This window comes from Quercus robur, chromosome 2, assembly GCF_932294415.1.
Source record: "Quercus robur chromosome 2, dhQueRobu3.1, whole genome shotgun sequence".
NCBI lineage: Eukaryota > Viridiplantae > Streptophyta > Magnoliopsida > Fagales > Fagaceae > Quercus > Quercus robur.
In genome coordinates this window covers 41,990,494-42,011,991 of record NC_065535.1, presented here as the reverse complement: position 1 = coordinate 42,011,991, position 21,498 = coordinate 41,990,494, and the positions used below count along the sequence as shown (strand labels likewise).

The window sequence follows — 21,498 nt, the reverse complement described above, 5'->3', positions numbered from 1 at the left end:
CAGCTCTTTCTGGATAACTTTAAAAATTTGTTTAAAGATGAGGACATCCATTTCCCAAATCACCTTGATCATCTGGTCCTACCTTGCATAACAGAGGATGAGAATGAAGAACTCTTATCCATCCCTTCCCTTGAAGAAATAAAATCCACTCTCTTCCAGATGCAAGATCTCAAAGCCCCCGGTCCTAACGGTTTTCCAGCCATTTTTTATAAGCAAATGTGGCCTACTGTTGGTGATGAAGTGGTCCGTGCAGTCACTTCCTTCTTTCAATTAGGCTCTATGCCTAAAGAAGTTAATAGCTCCCTCATTGTGCTCATCCGAAAAACCTCTAGCCCCTCAACGGTTAATCACTACAGACCCATAAGCCTCTGCAATGTCGTATACAAAGTCATCTCAAAGCTCCTTGTCTCCAAACTTAGGCCTCTCCTTGACAAAATCATCTCCCCTGCCCAATCTGCCTTTATCCCAAATAGGTGGATCGCTGAGAACCAAGTCATTGTCCAAAAGGTTCTCCACAGTTTCAAAACCAGGAAAACTAAACCCGGCTTAATGGCAGTCAAGTTAGACCTTTAAAAAGCGCATGACAGGGTAAATTGGAAGTTTATACAAGCTGTCCTTCTCCATCTTGGCTTTAATGAGACTTTTACCAACTGGATTCTAGCTTGCATTTCTTCGGTATCCTTTGAGATCTTGGTCAACAGAGGCAAGTCTGAATGCTTCAAGCCTAGTAGGGGCCTAAGGCAAGGTGATCCACTTTCATCATATCTTTCATTCTCGGGCAGGAGGTACTCTCTAGGCTGCTTGATCATGAACTAAGGTGCAGAAATATAGATGGCATTAAAACCAGCATTAGTGGGGCAACAATCACTCACGTGATGTATGCGGATGAAATTATTCTCTTTTCCAAAGCCAGCAACAAAAATGTTGCTAACCTGGTACGCATTATTGAAAAATACTGCAAGTGGTCGGGCCAGATGGTAAATAACAGTAAATCGGGGGTGTTCTTCTCAAAGCATACTCTTCCAAATACCCAAAGGGCGATCAAGAGCATCCTTCATGTTAGGTTCTAAAGTTTAGGACTTTATGTATTTTAGAACTCTAATGTGTAATGTTGGCAAACCATGATCAAAACAATGTGTTTAGAAATGTTTAAAACTAGCTCAAAGTTGTATGTCAATGTAAAGTTGGAATCAAGTGTAAAGTAGAAAGCAGTGTGGCTTTCGGCCTGGCTCGATCGATCGAAGCTTAGGCTCGACCGATCGAACGTCGGATAGATTGCTTTTCTGCAGATTCGTCCAACTCAGCCCTATGTGTTTTAAAACATTTTTAGGGTTTTTTATTTGTCCTAAGTATAAAAGGTAAACCCTAGCCACATTTTAGTGTTGCTCATATTGCGGTTTGTGTAAATCTCTTGTGAGATCTAGAGGAGCTTTCCTTTACACAAACTTAGGGTTTTCAAGGAAGAGACATTCTCTAAACCTTGATGATCAAAACAGTTGATGCCATTAAAGCTTAAAGAATACACAAGCGGGGGTGCTTGTAGCTGGTGGAATCCAAAGAAACAAGGAGTCCGTGGATTCGGAGCTTGCACGTGGTCGTGTCAGTAAGTTCTACTGGTTGGTAGCATTAAGAAGTCGAGCGGGAGTGCTTGTAAGTCCTTTTGTATGAACTTCGATTCTTTCTGATAGTGGATTCAAGTTTACCTTGAGGATAGCTAGGTTAAATCCTCCCCAGGTTTTTACCGGTTTGGTTTCCTAGGTGATCATATCATTGTCTTATTTATTTTCCGCTGCTTTGCATGATTTGATCTTTATTATTGTGATAACCTAGACTTGTTAATCTGACTAAGTAACAACTTGGCTAATTAACTAGGTTTAATCAGTTGTTTGAGGGGGTCTAAAAACTGTCAATTGGTATTAGAGCGATTAGCTCTTTTGTTTTAGATCTTTTGATCTAAGAGCTGATCCTTAACCCTTGTTGTCATGGATAATTTGAAGTGTCTTTCTGATCATGTTTCTGCTCATGCTTCTATTGATTTTATTGATGCCTATGAAACTCTTCATAAGGAATTATTGAAATCTATGAAAATTGCTAAGAAATTCAAGGAAGAGTTAAAATTGGCTAATCTTGAAAAAGAGGAATTGGTTGTTAGATTAGATGAATCTAATAAAAAGAATGAATTTTTGAGAAATCAAATTTCTTCTCAAGATGAGAAGATGAAAAGCTTGGAACAAGAGTTAGTTGAATCTAGGACCAAATTTGAAAATTTGACTTGTACCAAGTCTGCTGTTGATAACAGAAGTGTTTCTGTTTCTCTTAAGCCTAAAACTGAAAAAGTTTATATCCCTCCTTTCAAGAGGAATAATAAAGAAAAAGCTTATTTTGCTAGGTTAGACAAAGGTAAAAATTCTGATGTTGACGCTGAAGTTTCTAAACCTAAGTCTAAACCTACTGTTAGAGAGCATAATAAATCTGTTTTTGTGCCTACTTGTCACCTTTGTGGTGTTGTTGGTCATATTAGACCAAATTGTTCTTTGTTGAGGCAAAAACCAAAATCTGATACTAGACTTGTTATTAGGAATACTGATGTTCCTAAATTTGTTCATGTTTGTCACTTTTGTGGTGTCTCTGGTCACATTCGTCCTAATTGTCATAAACTGAAATTTAAGCATTCTATGTTTCAATCTAGGATATGTGATGATATTTCTCCTGCCATAAGTCCATATAAATTGTTTCATATTCTTTTGAAAAATTTGAGCTTGTTGGCTTGTGAAATGAATTTGCAGGATTTTAGTCTTTCTCAGAAGATTGGTGTAATTCCTCAAATACACTTTGCTTCACACAGATTTTCACCTACAAAGCCGAAGACTCGTGCTAGATGGGTGAGAAAAGATTCTCCAAGGTGAGTGTTGCTAACTTGTCCCTGATTTAATTCTTTCAATTAATTGTGGACATGTTTTGTTTCTGTTTTTGGTCGTGTTTTTTTTGGTTGTTTTTTATTAAAAAAAAAAATCCAAAAACATTGAAAAAATTTCAAAAAGACAAAAATATTTTATTTTGTGTCTAGTTTTTTTTCTTGAGGATTACATGAGTTATGATATCTCTCTTTTGATTTAGAACATGCTTGACATTGTGGAGAAACTTGAAAGCTATTTTTGATTTTATGTGAGTATGTACTAGTTTGTACATGTACTCAAGGGTTAATTAAGAAATTGATATTTCTTGTTTGTGTACCCTCTATAGCTTAGTTAAGCACTGTCATGCATTGCATTCGCATTGTTCATTTAGTATAATGTGTGCTTTTTGTTTTTGGTCATAAATTTTTTTTTAAACCAAAATGATTTTTGTGTTTTGTATTTCACATCTTGGATTTATAATCAAGGATTGGCCATATTATCTTTACATAACAAGTTTATGTACCTTGTTTAGCTTTGAGGAGCTTATTTATTGCACTTTACTAGTTGAAGCTTTGTAGTGCATGTTGTGTGGGAAAGATGTTGATGGTTTTTGATTACTATGTCTTAATCTTGAAGTCACATGTTTTTAAATGTTGGACTTGAACTTTTAGAGAAAGGCATAAATAACCATCTCACCATTGTTCACTAGCCAATCATGAACACCTTAGTGCATATCATAAGATTTTGTGCTCGAGAAAGTGTAGCACATGCACAAAAAAAACATAAGGTGAAGCCTCGGGTTAAATTGCTTAATTCTTAAAATCAAAATTGGTGTGTACTATTAGGCTTGATGCCAAATCACATAATTAAAATTGGTGTGTATATTATGAGGCAAATCAAGAAACTTACATGATTGCAAGCTTATGATCTAGGAGATGTGGGAGTTATATGATGTAACTCTTTAGGTGATAGTCTCTTTTAAATTCTTTGTGATGAATTTTGTAGACTTTGTGATTGATTGTTATTCACATATCACCTCACATGTATCTCAAGTTTTTGCTAGTTGCACACACTACACAAGTTACTCTTTACTAAACTTGGTACATTATATTGTGTGTGATCTTGTTGTGGCCATCTAAGATTAAAAATTCCTTGATTTTAATGCAAAATGTGTTTAATGTTTGTGCTTTGAGGACAAATTGATTGAAAATCTTGATTTTGGAAGATCTGGGTTGAATTCAAGTGTTTTTGAAAAACTTTTCGTCTCATACTCATGCATTTTTTATATAAAACAATGTGCTTTGAGGAGTGAAAATTTTTCAGTTTTTTAAGTATTTGACCAATTTTTTTTCATGCATCATTTCTGTTTAGGATTCACATGCATTGCATTGTTTTTGTATCCATCTTGCAGTTTTGCAATCATATCTCTCATTGTTTTCACACATAACATGCATACACTTTGCCACATTGGGTACTCAACTTGATCAAAAAATTGATTGATTAATTTTTGAGCTATGTACTTTCTAGTATATGCTATTTTTTATGTGTGAACTGTAGAAAATATTTTTCTTAAGAGATATGATGGATAATCAATGTGCAAATATTTTCTCTACTCATGCAACTGTTTATGGGTCACATAGTGCCATGTTTGCATTTTATTGAAAAAGAGAATATTTTTTCTTTATGTGTATCCTCAACTTAGTTTTTTTTAAACTTGGTTTGTGTTTTTTTTATCCCCACCCCCTTTATTTTTGCCCAAAACTTGTTTTTTTTTTCCTATTTTTATAAGGGGAGAAGCTTGTTTTTAACCTTTGTTGTTCATAGGGGGAGTTGTCTCTATTTCCTATAGAGTTGAATTGTTTTGTGTTCCCTTCTTTCTCTATTTTCTCTTACTCTGTTGCATATGTTTTCTATCAACTCTTTGTTTGAGTTGTCTTTGTCAATGCGTGACAAAAAAAGGGGGAGAGATTTAGATGAAATGTGTGGAAAATACAAGAATGTTCTGTTTAGGGGGAGTTAACATTGAGTTAACATTGTTTTTGATGTATCTAACTTAGGGGGAGAGTTAGTTTGCATATTTGTTGATTTACTGTTTTTGTTTTTTTTTCTGTCACACATGCGTTTATGCGTTTGTTGAGTGTTTCAGGAAATATACAGGTTGATTCAGTCGTGCCGCTGTCTACACTTGCAACTGATGGATAGTAGTTAGGATTGAATTTTTGTTTATGAGCATTATTTTGTAAAGGGCTTTTTCATGTTGTAAACTTTGAGATTATATGTTGTGTTTTGTCACGGATTGCCAAAGGGGGAGTTTGTTAGGTTCTAAAGTTTAGGACTTTATGTATTTTAGAACTCTAATGTGTAATGTTGGCAAACCATGATCAAAACAATGTGTTTAGAAGTGTTTAAAGCTAGCTCAAAGTTGTATGTCAATGTAAAGTTGGAATCGAGTGTAAAGCAAAAAGCAGTGTGGCTTTCGGCCTGGCTCAATCGATTGAAGCTTAGGCTCGACCAGTCGAATGTCGGGCAGATTGCTTTTCTGCAGATTCGTCCAACTCAGCCCTATGTGTTTTAAAATGTTTTTAGGGTTTTTTATTTGTCCTAAGTATAAAAGGTAAATCCTAGCCACGTTTTAGCGTTGCTCATATTACGGTTTGTGTAAATCTCTTGTGAGATCTAGAGGAGCTTTCCTTTACACAAACTTAGGGTTTTCAAGGAAGAGACATTCTCTAAACCTTGATGATCAAAACAGTTGCTGCCATTAAAGCTTAAAGAATACACAAGCGGGGGTGCTTGTAGCTGGTGGAATCAAAAGAAAGAAGGAGTCCGTGGATTCGGAGCTTGCACGTGGTCGTGTCAGTAAGTTCTACTGGTTGGTAGCATTAGGAAGTCGAGCGGGGGTGCTTGTAAGTCCTTTTGTATGAACTTCGATTCTTTCTGATAGTGGATTCAAGTTTACCTTGAGGATAGCTAGGTCAAATCCTCCCCAGGTTTTTACCGGTTTGGTTTCCTAGGTGATCATATCATTGTCTTATTTATTTTCCGCTGCTTTGCATGATTTGATCTTTATTATTGTGATAACCTAGACTTGTTAATCTGACTAAGTAACAACTTGGCTAATTAACTAGGTTTAATCAATTGTTTGAAGGGGTCTAAAAACTGTCACTTCAAGTTAAAAAGCTCAAAAAAAAAAATGTTGTTTACCTCGGCGCTCCTTTGTTCCTCTCTAGAGCTCCTTCCAAAAGTTTTTCCTATCTTCATGAAAAGCTAGAAGCCAAACTATCAGGGTGGAGAAGTAAATGCCTCTCTTGGGCAGGCAGAGAAACTCTCATTAACTCAGTTGTGCAGACCATACCTAACTACACCATGTCCACCTTCAACGTCCCTACCATGGTATGTGACAAACTAGATTCTTTGGCGAGGAAATTCTGGTGGAAACCAAAGGAACGAGATGGAAAATTCCTTGCATGGAAATCCTGGGAAAAGCTCTGCCTACCTAAGGGTGCTGGTGGTCTAGGGTTCAAAAAATCCAAAGACATCAATAATGCTTTGCTCGCCAAGCTAGCATGGATGATTGTTTCTAATAGAGAAAGTCTCTGTATGACGATTCTCAGGGAAAAATACAAAGTCAAGGGAGACTGGCTTAGGTCTGATCCAACCAAGGCTGCTTCTCCCATCTGGAGAGCCATTGAAAGCTCTAAAAGTCTGGTTACCAAAGGTGCTTGTTATCTAGTTGGGGATGGCACTTCAATCAATATTTGGAATGACCCTTGGGTTCCCTAGCTTCAAGGTTTTATCCCTAAGCCTAAATCTCTTGCACTCCCCAACCTCCCCTCTCAAGTTTCATCTCTCATCAACCATGACCTCCATTGTTGGAAGCCGCATATCATTAACGAAGTATTTGAGACTCAATCAGCTCAAGCAATCCTCTCTATACCCATTCCCATCACATCTAGAGCTGACAAGCTCTGCTGGATCCTTGAATCTAAAGGGGCTTTCACGATAAAATCAGCTTACAAGGCTTCCCTCCCTCATGTGCCCACATTTTCAACTTCCCCGGTAGAATGGAAGAAGATTTGGAAACTCAATGCCCCTCAAAGAATCAAAATGTTCCTGTGGCGCCTTGGCAGCAACGTCCTCCCCACCAGAGAAAATATCTCACACCGGTTGGACATTCCTGACACCTCATGTGTGCTCTGCAAGAAGGAAGTCGATTCTCTCCATCACCTCTTCTTTAAGTGCAACATAGCCAGAGCTCTATGGTTTACAGCTTGCTGGGGATTTAAAGCTGAGCACAATACCACAACCTCTCCAGATTCCATCATCAATTTGGTTCTAAATCCTCCATTAGCCCCCAGCCAACGTCATGATCAATGGGCCATCTCTCTTAATATCGCCCTCACTTTGGAGGAAATTTGGCGTATTAGGAACGTGGCTCTGTTCAACAAATCCATGCCTGACATACAACAATCTATCTCCCTCATCCATCACAGATTGAAGGAAGCCTCCCTTGTGCTAAATGTTTGTTCTCCTTCTGTCCCAAACCCCCTCCCCTCCCCTCTTCTCTCCTAGTCTCCTCCACCACCAGGCTGGATTAAAATCAATACTGATGCTGCTCTTTCTTCATCCAAAGTCTCTCTTGATGTCCTTGCCAGAGATCATAACGGGGTTTCTATCAAGGCTTGGGCCAGAATTTCAAAGAACCTGTCCCCTATCCAAGCTAAAGCCGAAGCATTCTTATGGGCTGTTAAACTAGCTAAAAGTGAGTCTTGGTACCATATAATCTTCGAAGGCGATGCAAAAGGATTTTTTTACTCTCTCACTTCCAAAAAAGCCCCCCCAGACTGGACCATCTGTGCTGCCATCACCAATATTTTAGCCTTATCAGAGGTTTTCCAAGACTTTTCCTTTAACTGGGTTAAGCGGACGTGTAACTCGGCTGCCCACTCCACCGCAAAGTTTGCTTTAAATTTAAATACTTCCGGTTTTTTTAATAAGGAGAATCTTCCACCAGCCATCCTGGCCATCTGTAAGGTTGATTCTCCTCTTTGTTCCTTTCCTTAGTTATTAATGAATTGCAGATTATAAAAAAAAAAAAAAAAAAAAAAAAAGGTGAGCCTAGATGCATTCAAGAAATAACATCATTGTTGGTTTCTCAGTGATAGTTTCTATCATTGCTTTGGTCTATGAACGCTATAGGAAACAAAATGACAACATTCTATTAGCTTAGAACAGTGGCGACGCCACGTTGAAGTTAGGGTGTTCCTAGGAACACCCTGACCTGAAAAAAAAAATTATATATAATAATTTAAATTTTTTTATTTGTTTACCCTTGAAAAATAAAATAGGAACATCCTCAAGCAATATTAGGAACACTCTTAAAAAATTTTATGCCAAACAAATTTTGAACTAAAATCTATAAAAAAAAAAAAAAAAAAAAAAAAAAAAAAAAATTCTTATGTCGGCCAAATCCAAACGTATAGCTTTCCGCCCCCCCCCCCCCCCCCCCCAAAAAAAAAATTTGTAAAACCTTATGATTTTGCAGAACAAATTTGTTTGGATTTTACAAAGCAAGCCCAAAAAAAAAGCCCAACATCAATCCTAAACAAATACCCAAAGGCCCAACCCAAACGTATTCTTAAAAAAATTTTAAAAAAAAAACAAAAAAAAACAACAACAACAACAACCAAAACCCAATACGAATACGTGTCCGCCTCAATCATCAAATGTTAATGCTAAAGTAAAACCTAAAATTAGAAACCCTAAAGAAAAAAACCTCCTCAAGGACAACGCCTTATGCCTCCGCCTGAAACCTCATCATCAAGCACATAGGTGCGACACGGCGACGACGCCTTTGCCTGAAACTCGAGCAACAGAGCTTGGATTGGCATCGGAGATCAGTCCGATCGAATCAGAGCTTGCGATGCCGACTGAGAGAGCGAGAGCTTAGTGTATGCGACGCCGATCGGATCAGAGCTTGCAACGCCTCAAGGTATTTTACACTTTACTTCTCTGTTCTCTCTCTTTTTCTCTCTTAATCTTTGAGTTTTGCTGTGGATTGTGGTGTGGACTGTGGTCTAAGACTGAGAGAGAAAGAGCTCTCTTTCTTTTTGAATTGATTCTCTCTCTTTAAGTCTTTATAATTATTCAATTTATTTGCCATTTTTTTTTAATTTATCCGTTGGTGTGTTACTGTGTTGGTCAGTTGGTGTTGGTGAGTTTGTCTTTTTGTGTATTGTGATTTGTGACTTGTTAAGAAACACCAATTTATTTGCCCCCTTTTTTTTTTTTTTTTTTTTTGACTTTAGCCATGGGTGTGTGCACACATGATCATTTGCTGTTAAGAAACATCAATTTATTTGCCCCTTTTTTTTTTTTTTTTTTTTTTTTGCCTTTATCCACGGGTGTGTGCTAGTGTGTGCTAATGCACAATAGATTGTGTGCTAGACAGCTAGTAGTTATTAAAAAAAATTAATGAAGCAACTAAATTCCAATAATTAATAATTTAATTAACTAATACATTATAAAAGACAAAGAAATTAAATTATTTTAGGCTAAACAACAATTAATAATTTAATAATTAATGAAACAACAATACAAAAAATTATAGTTTATAAAAGACAAACAAATTAATTAAATAACTAAGTAACAATAATTAATAATATTATTAATATTTCAAATGAACTTATATTTCAAATGAACTTATAATTTTATTAATGAAACAACTAAACAAAAAATTATAGTTTATAATTTTTTTTTTAGGCACAAACTTCATGCCGGCCAAATCTTGAATTTTGGCCGATATTTACTGAAATATCTCGAAACACCCGAAGTAGACCAAAATGACTCAAAATTTTTTCAAAGTGGAATAGGAACACCCTGGACAAAATTCCTGGAGTCGTCACTAGCTTAGAATATATTCGAAAACACCAAATTTAAGTGTTCACGTGTAAGTTAAATTAATATAAACTAGTTGCGGACCCACGAAATGCGTGCAAGTTTTATTTAGTCCACACCAGTCCATTCTATCCTCTTTGGTCCACTTTGGTTCTATTTCGTCCACTTTGGTCCTATTGGGCCCATTTGGTTCACATTGGTCCTATTCAGTCCATCCTATCCACTTTGGTTCTATTTAGTCCACATTGGTCCTATTCGGTCCATTCTGTCTACTTTGGTCCTATTCAATCAACATTAGTCCTATTCAACCCAATTTGGTCATATTCAGTCCATTATGTCCACTTCGGTCCTAATATGTCCATGTGTTCTTATTCGGTCCTATTTAGTTGACTTTGGTCCAATCTGTCCTATTCAATCCACTTTGTTCCATTTGGTCCATTTGTTTCCACTTCAGTCCATTCAGACTACTTTGATCCATTCTGGTCCACTTCGGTCCATTTTTGCGCACTTACATATATGGAAAAAAAACATGTTTGGGTTGAGAGTATCTATTCTATATCCAAATTTATTTTTTAAAAATATAGGTCTCAAACTTGTAATATCTAAAATATTAAGCGTAGCATTTATTATTGCTACACTTTTGTTGAGCCACATTAATGTAGCATTTCAATACACTTTGGTCTAACTAAATTTAAGGTGAAATTCTTTCTAAACCTTAAGGCTATAAATATACAAATCTAATCTTTAGGGTAGTTACTGATTTGTTTTCATGTCATTACTTTTAAATGAATTGCATGAGGTTGATCATACTTTCAAGCAATATATATATGTGTGTGTGTGTGTGTGTGTGTGCAATTTGTATTTAAATAAATTATTCAAAATTTTCATTCTCTTAAAAGAGATTATTATGATAATCAAAACTCATAACAAACTTGTATTTAATATGTATCATTTATTCTCTAAATTTTATTGTAGATAATTTGTTCTCCCTAAAACATAAAAAATTTTAAAATGTAATTTCCATCACTTTATTTTTACAAATATATAATTTTATAATTTTTGATTGATATATGTATATATATATATATATATATATATTTTTTTTTTAAAATGGTCCACATTTGTCTAACTATTGTTATTACGCATTATATTTTCCTAATTTCTTTTGGGACAATTAAAAGTTTTAAGTTTCAAAGTTATTATTAGTTCTAAAAAGAAGAAGTTATTGTTCAAATTCTCATTCTTTTAAGAAGATTATTATGATAGCTAAAACTTATCATAAAATTACAATTAATATTACTCAAATAATTAATAGTACTCTCAACCCAAACTTGTATTTTGCCATTTTTTAAGTAGATACACTGAATTGGATTGAAATGTTCTGAAATAGACGAAATGAACCGAATAGACCGAAGTGAACCTATGGATACAAGGGAGGAGTGGCCACCTAGTTTTTGCAATGGTCTAGGAACCATATATATAGCGTCCTCTCAAGGAAGGACCTTTGATCTTACTACCAGAGTATGAGTTCGGAGTTTAGGTACGCTCTTGGGAAGGTGTTAGGCACCCAAGATCACTCAACCCTAATGTTGGACTCCCATCATCATGTCTTATGTCTTAACCCTATTAAAAACTAATTCAATACTTGTATTCTAAACTCACACACACACTAATCATGCATCTAACACACAACATGGCATCTTTATCCCTAAACAAGCATGCTTATCTATCCACAAAGTAAAAGAGAGCCAAACACACATAGGAAACCCTAACATTCATCTAACATGGCAAACCCTATCATACATCTAAACTAGGCAACAACCCCAAACATAAGAGCAAGCATATCATTTAAGATAGCAACACATATTATGAACAAGGCATTAACACATTATAAACCCTAATCATACATTCAAGCATGCTTCATCGTATCATCAAAATAAAACCAACACAAATGCATGGACATTTATAATGCATGACTTATCCTTTACTTACCTTTCAGCAACACAGCACCTATGGCATTGATGCATGGACATGTGAATGAATGGCATAGCGTCAAAGCAAGAAACAAATATAAAAACTCTAATCTACGCATGTTAAAGAAAACAAGCATACAATACAGAGGCACAAATACATATGATCATATGAAAAGGCTTTAAAAAGGTACAAAACATGTGAAACAAACCAAATAAATAACATAAGGAATCTGGATTAGGGTTTTTGGACAAGTCCCTGCTTACGCATGCTAATGACATGCATGTGTGGGACTTGTTCAAGAACCCTAACCCAGAAACTTGTAACAGAAAACAGAGCACAAACAAAAAACCCTAATTCTAACTATCTAGCATGCTCAGAACACAACAGAACTATAAAATCGACCTAAGCAAACATATAAAAGCCTAAACTATGCAAAGAAACTGGATTAAAACTAAAAAGAAAGACAGAAAAGGAAAAAGGAAGCAAGAAAGAATACCTTAAAGCAAAAGCTCCTAGGCTTAATTTTTTATTGTTTCCCTCAGTCAAATCTATCACAATTCAATAAAACAATGATTAGAAACTTTAAACTCAAAGGATTGAAACATTAACATTGCATTTTCCATGCTTTGAAAACCCTAGCTGCGTACGTAGGATTGTGCATGTGTACGCATGCTTTGGCCCTCGTATGCAAGCTTCTGCCCACGTAAGTGGGCCAAGGGCCACTTTGGTCATTTGTTTCCAAAAATAGATTTTTGTGCATTTAAAAAAGTGATGTTTTCCATTTTAACACTCCTTAAGTCAATTTGATATCTAATTGGGCTCTAAACTGGCCTTGGGCCTTAGAGTTTGAGCATCATTGGGGAACGGGGGCCTAAGTTGGAAGGGGTACAAAATGTAGTGTCTATAGATGCCTTTCTTTCGATTCATGAGCTTCAGTAATGAAATCAATAGAATAAGAGACAAAGAATTTTGTTTCGATGTATGGCTCGGGCCCAACCCACGCACACAACACACATCACGTATACATGGGGCGGGGTGCAACTTCGAAGAGTTACGTAAGATTCGTATGTCTAAAGTCCCACCTTTGTTGCTTGGGAAATGAGCAACGACAGGTTCACTATCCTAGAATCTGTTTTGCCACTTGCAAGCAAATGGCAAGTGACTCACTATCCTAGAGTCACTTAAAAAGAGAAAAGAAAACAAACAAGAGTGCTTTTATGAGCTAATCCAACAAACAACATATGGATATAGTCTCTATGGTGTCTGTCCAGGGCTCTTGCCTTAAACTTCTCCGAGTGACTTGTTCCTCTTGTCTTCTTCACTTCTTTCTCTACCTTTTCTAGTGAGGTTCTTGTTTCGAGTTGACCTTGGTCTCTTTCTCTATCACTGTCTCTACATTTTTCTACCATTCCTACATATTTAATTCTCGGAGGATATGTGCACTAATAGTCTTGATTGTTGGATCCACTGGGGATGTTGAAAACTTGCTAAAGAGTAGATGTGCATGAGGAGGAATCTTCTGCCTCTCATGACTTACTTGGTGATAAGAAACTCGTTGATGAGTAGTATGGATGGACTCGTAAAGGAGTAGTGTAGATGTGTGATCGACTAGGGAAGAATCTTCTGCTTCCTTTATGGTTCGCTGAGGACTTTGAGGAAGAATCTTCTACTTCCTTGCTAGGGATTTTTTGTGTGTATTGGACTCACTGGGGAAGAATCTTATGCTTCCTCACTAGGGATACTTTGGGGAAGAATCTTCTACTTCCTTACTTTGGATTGTTTAAAAGTGCTTGGGTTCATTGGGGAAGAATCTTTTGCCTCCTCCATGGGGATGATATTCATTAGGGAAGAATTTTCTACTTCCCTATTAGGGATGGTGTTCTTAATGTGCTTGATCTTTAGAGGAAAAGTCTTCTACTTCCTTACTGAGGATAGTGTTCTTGAGGTGCTTGAACTATTGAGGAAGAGTCTTCTGCTTCCTCACTGAGGATAGTGTTCTTGATGTGCATGATTTGATGGGGAAGAATCTTCTACTTCCTTACTGAGGATAGTGTTCTTGATGTGCTTGATCCACTGGGGATGGTTTTGGGATGTACATGCTTCATTGGGGGAAGAGTCTTTTACTTCCTTTACCGCTTACTAGGGAGTACTTTGATAATTTTGTGCCTAATTGGGGCAATCTTGGGATGTCCCTCCTTGCTTCTTGAGACTTGGAGCCTGCCACTCTCATTGCTTCAAAGATCACCCGACCCTTTGAAGGAGTGGGCCTAAGGGTGCTATACTTGGTAAAAAGGGTGCGATGCCAGTTGGTGGGTAGGGATGACCCACAAATTCCAATGGACCCTCCTAAGTTCATGCTTGCTCCACACTCCACACTCCATGAATGATGCTGAGTATAACTCGTAGGGCAGTGGTGTTCCCTATGCCGAGAGGCTTCTTGGGGGGTTGGACTATGTGGAGGGAGCTATGTGATCTTAAAGGAATGGCCTACCCAGGCGGTGGTGACGATAATGATGATGATGATGATGGTGGAGCTGATGAGGAGGATTCGGAGGTGACTCCTAGCTACCAACCAAGGAAGTGGCGGTACTATTGATTACTTGCAGTTCAAGACATATAGGCATACAACACAGTTTTTTTTTTTTTTTTTTTTTTTTTTGTCTTTCTTATTCCCCTTAGCAAACATTTGGATTTAGTTTGACACAAAGGATTGTATTTAAGAATAACTTTTTACATTTATGCTTTTGATCGGAATTTAGCACTTACTTTACAATATATGTGATGGATTGTATGTTTCTGTACAACTTTGCTTCTTTGACGCTTGAAATCTTGTGCTCAGAATGTGTCTTGGATGATCCCTTAGGCTGTAGGAACCCTAAGAATGCTTTGGAGTGAAAAAAATCTGCTCAAAATAGGGGAACATGGGCTTCTGCCAAGTTCCATGCGTACGTGGAGATGAGCCTGCGTATGCAGCTTTAACTTTGCGTACACAGGGTTAACTTTGCGTATGTGGGCCGCGAATCAGAAAAACCCTAACCAACTTACTTAAATATAAAAGTAGCCATTTGAGTTCAAAACCCTCACCAATGTATTTTCAACCGAGAGAAGGTCCTCTAATGGTAGAAAATTCTCCTCTTAATGTCTTCGCCTGGATTAGGAGGCTTGGTCTTGATTTCAAGGATTCCATTCCTCCCTACAATCTTTCTTGTATCTTCTCATACCATCAAATTAGGGTGGATGAACCTCTTCTTTGTGTTGTTGCCAACTATTGGGTTCCTTCTCGGCATGTCTTCCACTTCACCGAAATAGAACTATGCCCACTATTGAAGAGTTTGGCGCTATCATGGGTGAATCGGAGATTGATGATCTCATTTTCGCTACCATGGGTAGAGATCTTCCTTCTTTGTTGCGAGTTGTGCTGGGTGTCCCTACTGCCACGGTAAATAGGTGGTGTGTTTTTGGCAAGCTTAACTTTAGGTTAGTCTTTGAGTATTTTTTCGGTTCGGCCCTTCCTGAGGTTGAGAGGCCACGCTCGTACTTTCTTCGTGTCTTTTTCTTGTGTGCTCTTGTAAGGTATTTCCTAGTTCAAAACTTGTATTATGTGGACTTTCTAATGTGCATGATAGCTTATGAGCTAAAGAGAGGTAACCCGATGGGCTTGATCTTGGCGGAGACCCTCAATGGTTTGGATGCCTTTCATAGGAAGGAAGCAAGCTTCTTTGCGGGAAGTCCTTTTCTCCTTTAAGTATAATCCCTAAAATTTTCCTAGGTTCTCAACCTAGTGGGATCCCTCTAATTTTGCATGGATTGTCTTTCAGTTTTCAACCCATCGAGGCATCTTATATCGTCTTTCATTTTTTTTTTTTTTCTCACGCTCTCTTTTCTTCTTCTTTTTTCAGATATGGCTACAGGAAAGGCTTCGATTGCTTCAACCTCCCATCGTTCCTTTCAGTACCTACCTCCCTAGGCACCTTAGGGACCGCCAGCTTCATTAGAATGATATGAGCTTCGAGGCATACATGGTGCTTATGTGTCACCTCAAGGAGATTGACATTTGGTGGGTCATGGAGTGGTGGCACATCTCAAGCATGGTCCATAGTTGCTGCAAGGACTACTGTGTGACTCTAGTTGGACTTCGTTGTTGCTTATGCTACTCCACTTGTCGTATCTTAAGGCAATTTGGAGAGCGTCAAGGAGCTCCTCATGATGAAGGTGCCTTCCATACTGCGGTGTTTACCAATAGGATCTTGGGTAGGATTAGTGAGGCTTGGCCACGCCGTAGAGTGACGAAAGGCATTGTTCCTTCTCAATACATCTATCCCACTGTGGGGTACAAGCAATGGTTGTAGGATGACATGAAAGGATTCTGAAGGATGAGAAAGCTTACATAAAAACTAGCAAGAAAGCAAGAAGGACTGAGTGACCACCTTGATGTGCCCCATGTTTTATTTTTCTGCACTTTTATGATTCTCATGTTTTTGTTTTTGAATTTAATAAAGGATTGGAATGTTCCAAATCCCCTATGAAAACAATCTTTTCATCTTTTAATTTGAGCAATAAGAGAATCATCTTTTCATTATCTTTGCTTATTGTCATTGATTCCTTTTCTTTTCTTTTCTTTTTTTTCTTTTTCCTTTGCCATGTAATTTTTGCCCATGACATCCCTTTGGGAATTTTTGCCATGCCCATGGTCTTTTCCCCTAATTTTTGCCTAGATTTCCTTTTCAGGTGTTTAATCTAGCAGGGTTTTCTTGCCATAATTTTTGCTTAGGCCGCCCTTACGGGTTTTCAACCTAGTAGGTTCTTTTCCTTTTTTATCTTTTTATTTTTTTATTTTTATAGATGTTTTATTTCCGGAGTCTATCCATATTAATCGGGCGAAGAATCTCTTCCCCATTTAAATTTGTGATTCTTGTAGCACCTCCAGACATGATCTTCTTAATGATAAAAGGCCTAGACCACCTTGTCTTCATTTTCCCTCTCGATCAGAAGTCTCATCTCTAAGCACCTTTAGGACCAAGCCCCCTTCTTTAAGGTTTCTTGGTTTCACTTTCTTGTTGAATGCCCTAGCAATCCTTTTTTGGTACCCTTGTGTATGATATTGTACCTTTTCCCTCTTCTCTTCTATCAAAGCTAATTGTTCATATCTCGCCTTAGCCCAATCCTCTTCTAGGACCTTGGTTTCCACCAATACCCTCAAAGATCGTATCTCTACCTCAATAGGAAGCACCACCTCACTACCATAAACCAAAGAGTAAGGTGTTGTCCAATCGACGCACGGATAGAAGTTCTATAACCCCATAAGGCAAATGGAAGCTTCTTGGCCCAAACTTTTTATGTCACTACCATCTTGGCTAGGATATTCTTCACATTCTTATTAGCTGCTTCTACGGCACCATTGGCTTGTGGTCAATATGGTGAAAACTCGTGATGCTCAATGTTGTACAACTCCATGATCCTTCAAACCTCCCACTCAAAGTGGGAACCATTATCAGAAATTATTTCTTAGGGCACCCCAACTAGCATATGATGTTGTTTTTCTAAGAACCGTGCCACATGCTTAGCCTTTAATAAGGAATAGAAGGCTGCCTCCACCCACTTGATTAAATACTCAATTGTCACCAAAATGTATTCATGCCCATTTTAAGCCTTAGGAGCTATCCTTCCAATCACATCTATGCTCCAAATCGAGAATGGCCATGGAGAAGTCGTGCTATACAACTCACTTGGCGGTACATGGTTCAAGTTGGCATGCGTCTGACAATCATGGCAACTCTTCAACTCTTCACATAGTCCACACAATTGGTCTCCATTGTATTCCAAAAGTACCCCATCCTTAGGATTTTCTTGGCTAACATTCTTCCATTCATATAAGGGTCATAAATCCCTTGAAGAACTTCTTCCATTACTCTCTTGGCTTCTTCCTTCTTCAAGCAATGAAGGTGTATACCATCATAGGATCTTCTATAGAGTTGTCCTCCACATAGGATGTATTGTGTTGCCATCATCCTAATGGAATGGTGTTCTCTCTTGTCGGCATCATCTAGATATGCCCCTAGTTCCAAGAACTTCATGATGTCATAGTACCACTGAACTTCCTCTTCCTCTATGGTCATTGCTGAAGCTTTGGTCTTCCCTTTGTGCACTTCCTCATAACTTTGCTCAATTTCCAATGGTTGTGTCCACACTCCCTCAGGTATTTCAACCATGGAGGCTAAGGTAGCTAAGGCATCCGCAGTTTGATTTTAAGCTTTAGGAATGATTATATATTTAATTTTGTCAAAGGTCTTAGTCAAGTCCTCCAACTATTGTTGATAAGGCTTCAAATGTTCCTCCTTCACCTTCCACAACTTTTGTGCTTGGGCTATAACCAAAGTTGAATCTCTAAAGACTTCGGCTTCTTTTACCCCCAATTCTCAAAGAGCTTCCATTTCAGAAATACAAGCCTCATATTCAGCCATGTTATTAGTTGCTTCAAAGTTCAACTTGATTGCCAAAGGTATGTGAGATCCCTTGGGAGTGATCAAGAGTATTCCTATCCAATTCCCATATTGGTTTACAGCTCCATCAAAGTACATCTTCCATGTTCCTAGCTCAACACCCAAAATGTCCTCATCTAGAAAGTCTTCTTTACCATTTTCTCCCTCTATAGGATTCTCGACATAGAAATCTGATATGACTCTCCCTTTGATAGTTTTCTTAGCCGCATACTTCAAATTGAATTATGCCAATAAGATCAACCATCTTGACAATCTTCCACTCAAAGTGGTTTTCTCAAAGAGATACTTCAATGGGTCCATTCTTGCTAACACCCATATTTGGAAAGGTAAGATGATATGTCTCAATTTTTGTACGGCCTAAACAAGTGCAAAGCATGACTTTTCTATGGGAGTGTACCTAGTTTCATAATCATGGAACCTCTTGCTCAAATAGTATATGGTCCTCTCATTCTTATTATCGCCTTCTTATGGAAGCATACTTCAAACCGCATTCCCTATGATGGAAAGGTATAGTAGTAAGGGTTTTCCATGTTGTGAAGGCACTAAGATAGGTGGGGGGAGGAAATATTCCTTGATAAGTTCAAAGGCTTTTTGGCACTCATCGCTCCATGTATGTGGTTCATTCTTCCTTAGGAGTTTGAAGATGGGCTCATAAGTAGAGGTGAGTTTGGTAATAAATCGACTAATGTATTGTAATCGACCCAAGAAACCCCTTATTTCTTTCTCACTTTTGGGTGGAGGCATCTCTAATATGGCTTTAATCTTGGATGGGTCAACTTCTATCCCTCTATCACTTACTAAGAAGCCTAGCAATTTTTCGGCGGTTACTCCGAAGGTACACTTTTGTGGGTTCAATCTGAGCTTGTACTCTTTAATCCTCTCGAAGAACTTTCTCAAGTTTATGGTGTGGCTACCTCTATCCTTGGATTTCACTATTGTTGATGCCTGGCCTTGACTGGAATGGTAGCGAAAAAACTACAGCCATCATCACAAGCCCTCGTTCGACCACCCGCCGTGGCGACAGCTCCCACGCCCGCAGGGCCCGTTAGAGGCCCCTCTCGATAATGGTGTTGTTCGTGCGAAGCTTCAGGTGCTCTCTCTCTCTCTCGGTGGAGGAAGGTAGGTCTACATTTGGCATTATGGCAGGAATCTAGGCCAAATTTTAAGGGATTACCAAAAGTAAGTGAAGTCGCCACCAATCATTGGGTTTTTCTAAGGTGTGATTAGTCACCTGTTTCGAGTTGATTTTATTACCAATCCTAGGTTAAGAAAAAGAGCATTTTTCCTAATCTAATGTGGATGGAAAAAAAATCTTGATTCTTAGGTCCGGAAGTTTGGTTACGTGTGGGGAAGGTGTTAGGCACCCCACAACGCCTGTCCAAGGATAGTCATTTGTTTTGATAAAACCTTAATTTTTGTAAATTGGCAGTAAAAACATGATTTTGGCATTGGTTATCGGGACCTTGCATGCATGGGGACTTTGAGGTTTGGCTTTTGCATGGGTGTGATCCCAATCTATGCTTTCTTAAGGCATTCGAGCCGAGTACCAAATTTCTGTGGTGAAAATCCGGTGACATGTCCCCTTACTTTCACGGCTAAAACTAGGCATAACCTGCGTTAGGTGCCACGGATTGTGACAATCACACCAGAGGGGGGCGAGTAGGTATATATATACATGCATCATGCACAATGCTAGCACACAATGCAGGAAATTAAATGCCTACATCCCTAAAGCATGGCCCAAAATATAAGTGCAGGAAAATAAATAGGGGTCGCCATACTCTAGAGATGAGGACGAATGGTACACAGCATGATATACCTAATACAAACCATCTAAGGGAGAAACGGAAGGGGAAGGAAGGGGTTTTTAAAAGAGTACATAACCAAAGGGGAAAAAGCTAAAATTACTAACTGCAACCGCTTGGCTTATATCAACACGCTTGTGCCCACGCCCTCTTTGCTTGCGCTTAGGATACCGTGCCCTAACTCCACGCGTTCTCACTCCATGTGTGTACATGCAAAGGCAAAGACAAAAAATCAGCAGAAAAGCAAGGGAAGGAAAGGATGCAAAGAGCATATGAAAGGCATAAAGCGGATAAACATGATAGACATGGCAAGCATTGAATGTGACAAGAGATAGGGCAAGTGAGATGCACAAACGAACGAGAAAGCAAGCAAGCAAACAAACAAAAGGTGGTGTTTGCTAGGGACAAATGTAGGTTTAGATAAGATGTCCATAGCTTCATTGTGTTAAAGTATGGATGACACATTAGCAAGCAAGACTCATGCATGGACATGTAAGTAAGCATGTAATTATGCAAAGAAAGCCAATGGGTGGTGCTAACAAGCATGATAAGCATAGCATCACATGGAGAGGGAAAGGGGAAGGGTATGCACGAAGCAACCAGCATCATGGCAATGCATCCCAAGTGGTTACATCCAAACAAGGCCTCACGGGTGTCGAATGTAACCACACAACCATGAACCCGCTAAAGGTGTCAAACGTGGCAAGGCCTAGAACAAGAGAGGCTAACACAAGCATAAAGCATAGAAGCAAGCAAGCATAGACATGCAAAATGGGTGATCCAACCCTTTGATATGGACCAAGGTGTATGGATTATGACAAAGACCATGGGGTCTAGATCGGGTCCAGACCATTAGGCCAAAAAGTAAGAAAGATAAAGCGACAAAAGGGCTACAATAACACATGGCAAGACAAACATAGCCTAGGTTTAAACACACAAACATGACATGGAGTGCACAAGCACATGGAAGATGGCATAAAGCAAGCAGAGCATAAATCCGAGCACATAAGCATGTGGAAACATAGATCTAGGCATAGGCATGGCAACACGTGTGTAGGCATGTGAAAGCTAGCACATAAACATGGAAGAACATGAATCCAAGCATATAAGCATGTACGGATGTGGATCTAAGCATAAAACGTGGCAAAAAGCATACAAACACATAGATCCGAGCAAAGCATAACTATATACATGATATCAAGCAAGTGAGCACATAACCCTAACATCAACGCTAAGCAAAGAGAGGAATGAAACAAAGGAAACATGGCATAAAAACCTAAATGTGTAGATCTAAACATATAAGCATGAATGGATGTAGATCTAAGCATAAAACATGGTATAAAAACCCTAAGCATGTAGATCAGGACAGATAAACCTGTGAATAAGCATAAAAGAACACGGATCTAAGCTAAAAACATGCTAGAA

The 21,498-nt window shown here is 38.3% G+C and overlaps 1 protein-coding gene across 1 annotated transcript; it reads right to left on the bottom strand.

Moving 5' to 3' along the window:
* Positions 1-17,545: 17,545 nt before the first annotated feature.
* LOC126699144 (uncharacterized) lies at positions 17,546-17,977 on the bottom strand. Its single transcript, XM_050396790.1, has one exon. It carries the CDS (start codon positions 17,975-17,977, stop codon positions 17,546-17,548), a length of 432 nt encoding a protein of 143 aa, XP_050252747.1.
* Positions 17,978-21,498: the final 3,521 nt, after the last annotated feature.

Coding starts and splice junctions, on each gene's coding strand:
- LOC126699144 (XM_050396790.1), bottom strand. CDS start 17,977: ATGGTTGAAATACCTGAGGGAGTGTGGACACAACCATTGGAAATTGAG.